Below are 11,048 nucleotides of genomic sequence, written 5' to 3'. Positions count from 1 at the left end.
GGGATGCATCCGCTGGAAAGATCCCGGGTGTGGATTGACCCTCCTTCGTGACACAGTCCCTGCCGCTTCGTCACGGCTGGGTTTCGGTCCCTTCCAACCCGTGAGCTCTGCAGACATCTTCCTGCTGAAGGGCTGACGTGCCCCGACGTTTTCATTTTCCCACCCGTGGCTCTGGAAATGCGCCATCTCTGATGACCGATGCCAAATATTTTGGGGTTTCCACAGGGATCCGGCTGGGATGTCACCCCTGCCAGTGGTTTGAGCATCCTCCAAACGCTTTGGGGGCAAATGTGACAAACAGAGCACTGCTCATCTTTGCCAACAGCAGCTGGCAGCCCGTTCTGCCCCAGCCCCACATAGGGTTCAAATGTTGGTGAACAAATAAATGTCGGGGCAGGTGGTTTGGGATGGAGATCCCCTCCAGCCAAAGCTATTCTGGGATTTTATGAGCTAGAAACTGAGTCTTAAGGTTCAGCTGAGCGTAGGGTGTATGCTCCGTCACCCCAAGGGGAAGCAGGGTAACTAATATTTTATGGATTGCCATCAAAATAAATGGCCGAGATGCTAAGGGACACAGCAAAGCCCTCTCTTTTCACACCTGATCTGTCTGTAAGGCAGCAGGGTCAAATTCTCCCCTCGCCCCTGTTCCTAGGAAGTGGTAAATTGTCGGGGAGATAAGGAGGGGAAGGAGCTGTGGGCAGGATGGGGCGCAGAGCATGACTCACTGGCTTTCCTCCGTCTCCAGGCACAAGAGCTACATTCAACCAAGACAAGCACAAAAAAAAAAAAAAAGGAAAGAAAAAAAAAAAAACAACACCAAAACGGCAGCAGTAACACGTTCCACATTTATCATTCCGTTTCCGATCACAGGTTTTACCAGAAGACAGCCAGGATGACTCAGGTGAAATCAAGGGGCCGGCGCTGGCCTGCAGCCAGTCAGGCTTTACTGCGGTTTTATTGCCCCAGGCGCCAATTGGGAACAGAAACTGCCACACCGGAGGATTTGAAGCCCTGAACTCCATGCCTGCTCCTCCCCAGACACCCACTGGCGTGGAGCTGGGTACCTCCCATCATTTCACAACCCTCTGAGGATGTCCAAATCCTCCGTATAAACTAGATGGGTTCCCTTACTAGAAACATGCAAAAACTGTTCATGGGACTCGGCAGGACGACTACCACTTTCATTTGGATCCAGACCAAGCTGACACAGTTCAAAGGCTGTGTAGCATTTCTTAGGAGCTATGAACCACTGAGACCTAATCATCCATAGGAAAAAGGCGTTAGTAAAGGGCATCTAAGTACATTGGCACTCCCTAGTCTTTGCTACCTTTATTTTCTTGGAAAAGAATAAGATAAGCTCCCTCCAGAGTCACCCTGGACTTTATAATGGTCTGAACTCAGCAGCTGTGGGAGTTGGTTGTAATTTTTCTCCAACTTACGGGGAGAGAAGGGCAGTTACCAGCTTATTTGCTAGCATGAGCACTGTGTGGATGTGCAGAAAACCACTTTTTCTGGGCGTGTTTGAGCAGAGGTTGCACACGCGGGAGCCGATGCTGGCAGTTCTGCTAACAGCATTTGCAAACGCAGAATTATTAGGTTTAGGGAATTTAGGCATGTGTCAGGATGTGTTACAACACAGCCTGATTTCCAGTCATAGCAAAGTCCTCTCCTTCTGAAACACAAACCCACATCAGCCGGGTAAGCAGAAGCACTAATGCTTGGCCCTTTTTTATTTTTAAGTAACTTATGATAATATTTTATTGGTTGTTCCGTATTAATTACACCCCATGTTCTCATGTAGCCTTCCCAAGAAATTTTTCTTTGCTATTTCTCATTATACCCAAAAAAAAGAAAAACACAGGCGATAAAAGAGTGGCAGACGGTACCATGCAACGTTGTGTTAAAAAATATTCTGAATTTCCTAGAGGGAATCTGCTGTTTCTCTTTCCTGTGCTCGCTCAGAGCTTGGGGGTCATTTTCGCTGTTCAAAGATTGAAGAGAGATTCTTAAAAAGCAATCAAACAGGGAGTGCAAAACACCCTGAGGCTTTAAGTTGAATTATTTGCAAATCTAGAATAAGGTCTAGAGCAGGTAAAAGCCTAGCACATCTGCTGGAGGGTACCTGGGGGGTCCCCGTGAGAGCCAGGGGATGCTGCTGGGTGCCAAGGTGGGCACACGCAGGTGCGTGGTCCATGGTAAAGACAGTCAGAGCCCTCTCTTGTCTTTGAAAGTAGGGAAAATACAAAATAGGGACAGGAGGGAGTGGGTTCGTGTTCAGGCTCCAGCTCCTTGACCTGTTTTAGTCAGTTGAGCTTCCCTGTGGTTTCGGTGGCATTGAGTGGAACCTGGCGGGGAAGGGCCGGAGCATCATTCCCTGCGTGCCTGAGATGCTCCTCAGGGTTTGAAGAGTGGGCTCTTGAAAGAAACCTCTCCAAGCCAAGCTGGCTAAGGATTAAGAGACCCTAGGCAGTCTTCACTGGGTCAGATGAAGACATCTAAAAGGTATCTCAAGGGCAATTTCTGCACTGACAGCTGCTAAAAGGCTGAGATAAATCACACACAAAAGACACTAATTTTTCCTCCATTGACTATAAAGTGGGAGCGTTCAGGACTGGGCTTAGAGCTTGAAGTTAGAGATGATGAATTCCACCTTCTCAAACCATCTGCGTCAACCCAGCGTATCATTAACGGCTCAAGCAAGAAAAGAGAAATGCAGATCGATCCTGCTATTAACATCAAGCCAGAACGAGACCCAAACGTGATCTTCAAATAATAGCTGTGCCCACGGCGGCGATGGATGGCAACGTCACAGCCTACTGACATCCTTCCCGTGCCCTGGAAATACAGCTTGGGATTATCAGCCCCTGGAATCACAGTGTGTCAGTTTAAAGAGTGAATCATGAGCAATTTAATTCTATTACCCAGAATAACAAGCAAAATTGATTACAGGCTCCTAAAATACTAATTTCTTACAGGGGCATCTGTTGGTCTGTAAGGACAGAGGATCCCCAAGGTCTGAGGAGTCTTCTGCAGATGCGATCTGCATTTTAACTTCCCTGGTGAGGTCTTTCATTTTAGAGCTGAAACTGGAAGTGAAATCAGCAGGTTTGCCCTGCCCCAGCTTTCCTTTCAATGCCTTCCCAGAGCAAGGTCACAGGATCTCACACCGATAGACCGCTCCAGCCTTTGCTCCCTGAAATTTGGAAAACTTCAGAGGGATGGCCCGGGCAGGCTGCAGGAGGCAAATTCATATTTATGCTTTTAAGAAGGTGAAAACAGCTGTATAATACAAGTCTCCAGGCTCCTGTGGACCTGTACCCTGTTTCCAACGGGAGCTATCTGACATCAGCCAGGACGATCTCTAGGTCCCTCCAGCCCACTCCTAAACCAAGGACAGCTTTTGATTCACACGCAGGGCAGACAGGTATAGCAGCCGTGTCCCCGCATCGCTCCCCTCTGTTGCTTCTCACTGTTATTACCCCAAGATCGATAATGTGATTTGTACACTGGACTGTTCCCTGGCAACACACGGCTTGAAACTATTCCTGCAAATTTCCTCTGCCATTCGTGTGCAATTGAGTCCAGCATCAAGTGGCTCTTTTCGCAGCCCAGATAGGTATTCGTGTTTTGCCTACCTTTAAGTAAATGAATTACTATTAAATTTAGATGGCAGCATTCAGCTGAGCACATTTAGTACATCAATTGGGAGGAGAAGCAGTCAGGTCTGCTGTTCTCCATCAAAGAGCTCTACTGCATGAGATGCCCGACTTTCTCATAGGCAGTTCTCACCGCTGTTGTTTTCTCCTTGGACTAGCCAGCCAAGAACACCAAACTGAGTCACTCCACAACCACCACAGTTAAGTTCTTTGGAAAGAAGTTGAGGTGTGTTTCGTAGCCAGATGTTGGAGGGGAAAGCTTGTCCAAACACAGGGTCTCCTTTGCCCAGCTCCACTCCAGGCATCCAAGCTGCTTGAGTTTTCTTGACTTTCCCACCCCAAAACCATTCCTCATTGGTATCAGCTTTCTTTTACTGCCTACAAAGGTAAGAAACTCTCCAAGCTAGAGTAACCAAGCTGCCCCAGCTGTGCGCACCGTCGGAGCTGGTGACAACCACAGAGGCAAATCTTTGTTTTGAGTCTGAAGGCATTGCTCGTTCCTGCAGCAACAAAGAGAGAAGTTATAACCAACAGTTATTAATTTTCTAATCAGGGAATGCAATTCCAAACAAGCCATGGGAACTTCACTTTAGGTGAATGCAAATCCTCAGGGAGGGACACAGCAGAAGCCCTGGAGAACCCTAACCAACACCAGTGGAGCTAACCTAAGGATGGATCAGGTTTGCCACAAGAACTGGAGGCACAGGACATCCCCAGAAGCCAAGAGGAGGCATCTTTCTTCCCTCATAGAGATGAGTATCTTAATAAGAGATCCATTGCCACAAAATATTTGCTATCACACTCCAGTACCAAATACTTGCGATAAAGTTGTTGAACACTGTACTGCAAATAGACCTTCTGATCTGACACACACTACACTGAAAACAACAACAAAAAGTTAAAACTCCTACTATTACAGCTTTACACCACTTACCTGAAAACAGCTACTGCTCTGTGCTGCGTACCACATGTACTCGGCCTCCTCGCCAGAGGCTGCATGTCGCTGGGATTGAAAGCACAGCTAAAGAAAACTCTCCAAATCCAAAATAACACAAGTTGACACAGATTCACGACATGCAAAGGGGCAGAGAGATTTCTTTGTCAGGATTTGGCATTACACACCCTTAAAAAAAAAAAAAGTATGCAAAATATGATTTCAGCGAAGTTGTTGGAGCCCAGCTGCAGCATTGCCCACCCTTCGGCTGTCAGCCCGTGGGCCTGAGCCTGGCAGCAAGGGACAGGCAGCAGCAAGCAGCTCAGGTAGGAAACAAAACACCATGGGAAGAGTGCTTTCCTCTCCCGACGTACCCATCATCCTCCTCCAAGCTCAGCTCCTGCCTGATACAGCAACATGATGCTCCGAAGGCGAACAAGACTTTTTGCATTGGTTTAATCAGCTCAGCTTAGCAGTGTCGTGGTGTTGTTGTTTTCTTTCATAGCAAAACTACATTACAGAGCAAGTGCTGGGAAAGCCAAAGAAAATATTCTTTAGAACATGAGCAGGTATTTTATTTATTTATAGTACAAATATTCTTTCTCTGAATAAATGCCGAGCTTCCTGAGGATCCAGCACTCCTTCTGAAGTCCAACATGTTGGCAACGCTCCAGCACACCTAGTAGGTAGTTTATATATCTTTCCAGAAGATAAAGGGCTTGAAATGCTCTGTCAGCTGCAGAACAAGGCAGGTGGGTGTTTGCTACTTTGGATTATATCCCCCCTGAAAAGCTGTCAGACTCTGCCCATTATTTTGAGACTTTTTGTTGGGTTTCAGTAGCTGCATCTTTCCAGCAAGGAGCAGCTCTGGGTTAGGCACGGAGCAGCAGCAGAGGTAACTGAAGAAAATGCCACACGCACAACTAGTCAGCAATATTCTCTTTTTGCAGACTCCATCACCTGCTACCTGTTTTCACATGCTACTTTTTTAACATGACTTTCTTCTTCAGAAAAAGTGCATAAGAAAGGGATTTTTTAAAAGTCAAATGATGCAATGAAATGGAGGAGGATGACAGACTCAGAGAGCAAGGAAAAGGTGCTTTGTGTTCCCGAAATCCGAAGAGGAATGGCAATAATCAGACAGGGGAGTTGGGGCTGGGTTTAGACACAGCAAAGCTTTTCGGCACAGCAACATGGAGGGCACAGTCACAGCAGAGCCCTGGCAGCAGGTCAATAGCTGGAGCTTTTCAAATCCAATTCAAAGAGCGGATATTTCTGCAGTGCAATTCTCCCTCTCTGGTTTTCTGAGCACCGTAGGAACAACTAACATCAGGGAGGTTCCTGGTTGGCTTTTCTAAAATACCTGGTTTTCCAGAAGAAAGATGGCAAATTCAGGACAAACAAGCATTTCTGAAGACTTCAGTGAAATTTGATTAAATTCTTTAGGGAGCATCTTTAAAAAAAAAAAAAAATGCTACTAGAGATTTAACTGTTTTCACTTGAAAATCCGTTCCACGTTTTCTGTTCATTTTTGGTTTGGCATTTCATTTCCACCCAAATTGAAAGTTATACTTAGCACTGTCCTGCCAGTGCTTTTGCCGGATGAGTGCGCCCCGTTCCCGGCTGGCTTGGCACAGCTCCCTGGAAGGCTCCAGGTGATGGAGGGTGTATTTGTAGCTCTGCCTGAAGCTGTGTAATAGAGCAAAACCCATCTTTGATGAAAGAAACTTATCAGCAGCCTAGCTGGGAGATGATCCTCCTAGGGTAAAAGCAGCGAAGTACTCGCTTCCATGATCTCAATAGCGCCTCTTGGCTGTTTATTTTATTGCTGTGGACAGCAGCAACTGTCATAATTAAAAATCACTGCTGCAATCACCATCACAGCCACACAGCTCCGATTTAATATTTCAAATCTGATGTTGGAAACAGTTTTGCAGCCTCTAACCAGCTACAGGGGTAGCAGTGAGATCCAGACTGTGACCCCAAGGCTGCAGACACTGGGTCTGATGAAACCCACAAGCATTATACCCAAAAATGAAGCCAAGAGAAAAGCAAACAGGAACCAGGGACATGCAGGATGGTGCCTGATATCCCCAGTGATTTCCAGGAAATTGTCCACCAAATCCAGGAGCCTCCCTTTAAAACAGACCTTTGGCATGCTTGTTCAGAAGGGCAACATGATTGCAAATGTCCAGCGCCCAGAAAACTCTCACTTCGGAAGTTTACTTTGGATGTTTCCCCCCTCCTACAGGAGCCAGAAGGACTTTGGAAGCTTTGTGGGACCAGCTGTTTGCAGCAGTGGTTTGAGTATGGATTACATGTATACAGATAAGAAGAAAGGCCATCCGTTCACACCCAGACCATCTCCCAGCACCATGCTCAAGACGCTCACGTCATCATCAGAAACACCTAGTCTACCAGAAAAAAAAACATTACACAGTTCACCAAGCTCATAGTGATTTTTCTATCAGGATGTTTTTCTTACCGATGCAATTCCATTTTTCTCCAATACACCCAAACATGGAAACATGCTTTACTGCCTAAAAAGAAATTCCAGTCTCTGATACAGTAATTTCTTTCCAAAGAGTGTAGAAAAATCACTATAATATGCCACTGCTCTCCTGAACTTCCCACATTATGTCAATACAGAAAATTAATTATTATTTACATTAATAATTACTTGCTGTCTACTACCAGCATTAAATAAAATGTGTAACAATATATAAGAACTGTGGATGAAAAAAAGCATTTAAAGTGACAGGTCTTCGAGTTTTCTCTATTTGTATTTACTATCCCTGGTTGATATCATGACCCCTGTTTTTTTACATACAGTGAAAACAGGAGCTGTTTTTTCCAAAGTGACCTGCAGCAATTTCTAAAAAAGTCTAGCAAATCACCTCTTGCACTAAGATTTAATGGCTTTCACAGAAATCTCACTGAATCTTCAATCTACAGATTTCAGTGTGTTCTAAATGGACAGTCACTTTGTCTTTTCAGTAATAATGTGAAGACAAATGAAGAATGAAAAAAACCAAATGATGAAAGGATGAGCAAACCCAGAGAAAAAAAACTAAATTAGAACTCTTCAGTCACAGTTGTTATGCTAAAGAGTTATTTTACCTTATTCTTAAAAAAAAGTTTCAAACTTTGAGTTTGCTTCAAGTACATTTGACATACTTACTGCCTTTTCTCCAGAGAAGGGTAAATACAACTGTCCTATGTCTTGTAGGTGAAGTCTGTTTAATTACAAACATTGCAAAGGAGACCACCACCTTAAAATAAAGAAACATTCACACTTTATTTTAAAAACAAATGTTACATAAAACAACACAGAGATTTTCAAGTTCTGAACACTTTCTGGACCCTGCTGAGGCACAGACTGGGAAAGTACATTTGCACAGTCTGGAATGGCTCATTTTTGCACACCTGACCTTCCTCATTCAGCTTCTGCCCTGGTTTTCTGTCCCTGCCCAAATCCGGCTGTTCTCTGCCACTGTCACAGCCACAGATGTTGAAAATGCAGCTGAACACCAGCACCATGTTAAGCTATCTCCCCCTCACTCCCATTTCCTCGAGTGTCTTTCTCTTGCAAGTATTTGCAGCAGGCAGAAGGAATGGTATAGAAGCCATTACTTTCCCTCTCTAAAACCACAGGACAGCTTTTGGACGTAGTTTATCCTCCCCAGAATGATTAACCTGTATTTAGCACCAAATATTACAAATATTGAGACACACAGCTACACAACACTGGGTGGAACTCTGCTTCTAGCTAACAGGTCCATTAGTATTAGCTTTGCTAACAAGCTTTATAGCAGTAACTTGCAAAGGACTGGGAGAGTGGATTCAACATCTCTCAAGAATTGATAATAAAATAGTTTCTAAAAGACTATTTGGAGCAAGGCACTCTTTTTGCTAGTGCTCGTTGAGCACAGCAGCAAATTTCTCAATACAGAGCTACCTAATATTTTCAGAGAACAGATGCTGAGAAGGTACCACATTGTTTAGCTTTGCTTGAATGCAAAAGCTGACAATCTGACATTTGTAGATTGATCTAAAGGCTTTGGTTTTTTGGATACATTTGAGTCCTCTGATTTTTGCTCCTGGTTCTTTTTCACTTCATCTTCATCAGCTGTGGGACGCTTTCGCTTTTTATCTTCTGCTAAATCATTAACTGTTCCTCCTTTTGCTTTCTCAGTCCACACCTTTGAAGAAAGTACATCATTAAACAGAAAACTACAAACTAGGCCACAAAACTCACCACTTTATTTTATACACCTTATTTCTCTGATTCTAAGGAAGCACTGAAATAATTCCTGTTAAGAACTAATAAGGATCAAGTTAGGAACAATTTCCTCACTTTCCTTTTTTCTAAAAATCTCCTTCAAAACTATACTTCATTTGAGCCTGTATATGAAATTGAAGCTCTTAATTGTCTTTCTGGACAAACAAGAAACCCAAAAAGCCTTAGAACAAATTTAAGCCCCAATGAATTAAGCCTGGCTATGTCACTTTTAACTCTTTCCCATCTCTTTTGCTACTCCTTCATTGATTACGTTTCTCTTGCACGCCCCACTTTGGAAAAGCTGCTTTCTGCTATTACTTACTATTCAGACAGTTTATATTTTCATAGAGTATATGTCATAGATCATGGCCCAATTCAAAACTGAAGTCCATGAAGATGGAGAACAATAAAATTTAAAAAAAAACTTCCTAAGCAAAAATAACCAAGCAATTCAGTGGGGGAAAAAATTCTCAAAAAACCCCCCAGAATTAGAGAATGTTTTCTTACCACTCTTTCTTCTGATGACAGCATTCTAAATCGACTCATGCCTTCTTTTATTATTTCTGCTTCATTCAGATCAGGATTATCTGTCAAAATGTTTGCTCTGTTCTCTTCTAGCCACATCTGGAATCCTGTCTGTGGTCTAAAACAAGCATACAAAAATTGTCTGTTTAAGAAGGTTATAGGAAAACCATATCCCCCAAAGCAATATTTCTAAACAACACCTAACTGGATTTTTTTGTTCTTGAAGGAAAAGGCATATATAGTCAGCAGTCTGCTTTCTCCTATTGCAGTATGGTTAAAGAACATGCTGACAAGGCAAGACTAAGTCAAGCATTTTTATTAAAACTGTGATATATATAGAGATTGACATTTCAGTTTTAGAATGACAAAGCATAATGGTTCTCTTCCTTTCTGACAGGGTCCCATCAACCTAAAAATAGAGCACATACATTAACATGTTTCAGCTAATCCTTTTCACAATTCTCCTTACCACTTGTTTTAGAACATTATCTGTAAAGGTTAATGAAAAGAATGCTAGTCCAAATGAATAATAATTACCTTCATCTTCCTCAGTTAAATGAAGTCTAAATGAAACATGATTATAATAATGCAAGTTTCATGAGGACTGGGATTGTTAGGAAATACATCTGCTCCAGAGGAAAGAGACAGATTATGAGTCTTAGCTAGGAAGAGACGTGCTCCTTAGGTGATCTAAGTTTTTTGTTTGTTTTCTTTTTAAAAAAAAAACATGCTAAAATAAAGCTTTACACTTTCACGTAAAACCCTCGGCTTTTAGACTTCCTTGGAGATTTGCTAAAGATGTTTAAACTTTTAAGCATTTCCTATACTTGGAACTGGCACAGCAGCATGGTTTCATTTATCATTCAAAGGTCATTATCAGATGCATAAGTAGTATCAAGGCAAAAATCGTTGCTTAGAGCCCCAAAATTACATTCTGCATTGTTCATTTATTATTCACTCACACATTTATTTGTCTCAGGCTGATGCAAAACTTCTACTTTGAATTACATTGCCATGCACACTAGGAAAGACTTAATGAACAGAATGTTTTTCTCTGTTCTTTCACTGTGATTGTAATGCGGCAATTGGAAATCCAACCAATGTGTTTTATGCAGGTTTGATAATATGCATAGTATAAGTAGCAGTTTACTAAATTTCTGAAGTGGGTTCACAAATATGACAACTTGTGAGCTAACACTTTAATCTTGATGTTACGCTACTTTGGCCAGCCCAACATCTTCAGAAACAAAACAGTTTTTGGACTTGCTATTCTATCAAAATTGGAATATGGCATTGAGATACAAGTGTCAACTCACCTTTTGTTTTCAGTGTTCTCCTGTGCAGTGACTTTGACTTCATGGGACTCATTTCCTGCTTTTTCTTCTCTCTCCTCCACTGTTTTTGCACTAGAGTTAGGTGTACGAGCCTGGAAGAAGGAGGCTGCTAAAGCCTATAGAAATTGAGGGTAAAAAAAAAAAAAAAAAAAAAGTAAGAACACCTCACTCTCAAACAACATCTAGCATGTAGCCTAACAAAACCCAAGTCTTTCCTAAAGACACAGTAATCACTTGCATTAATATAGCATCTAATCCACCCAATTTCAGCACAGGAGATGTTTATTTAACACTATTTAAAACAAAAGCACAAGATT

General features: G+C 42.7%; 1 protein-coding gene across 5 annotated transcripts in view; it reads right to left on the bottom strand.

The window, feature by feature from the left end:
- Positions 1-7,863: 7,863 nt before the first annotated feature.
- Positions 7,864-11,048, bottom strand: part of WDHD1 (WD repeat and HMG-box DNA binding protein 1) — a 30,290-nt gene continuing 27,105 nt past the window's right edge. For all 5 annotated transcript variants that reach the window (XM_049828567.1, XM_049828568.1, XM_049828569.1 and 2 more), the window contains 3 exons: positions 10,714-10,847; positions 9,380-9,515; positions 7,864-8,792 (listed from right to left, as the gene is read on the bottom strand). In XM_049828567.1, the coding sequence (XP_049684524.1) occupies positions 8,592-8,792; positions 9,380-9,515; positions 10,714-10,847 (471 nt within the window). In that variant the 3' untranslated portion in view covers positions 7,864-8,591. The remainder of the gene's footprint in view (positions 8,793-9,379; positions 9,516-10,713; positions 10,848-11,048) is intronic.

Source organism: Accipiter gentilis, chromosome 25, assembly GCF_929443795.1.
Source record: "Accipiter gentilis chromosome 25, bAccGen1.1, whole genome shotgun sequence".
NCBI classification, from domain to species: domain Eukaryota; kingdom Metazoa; phylum Chordata; class Aves; order Accipitriformes; family Accipitridae; genus Astur; species Astur gentilis.
The sequence above is the reverse complement of the archived record's forward strand: the minus strand, read 5'-3'. Positions and strand labels throughout refer to the sequence as shown.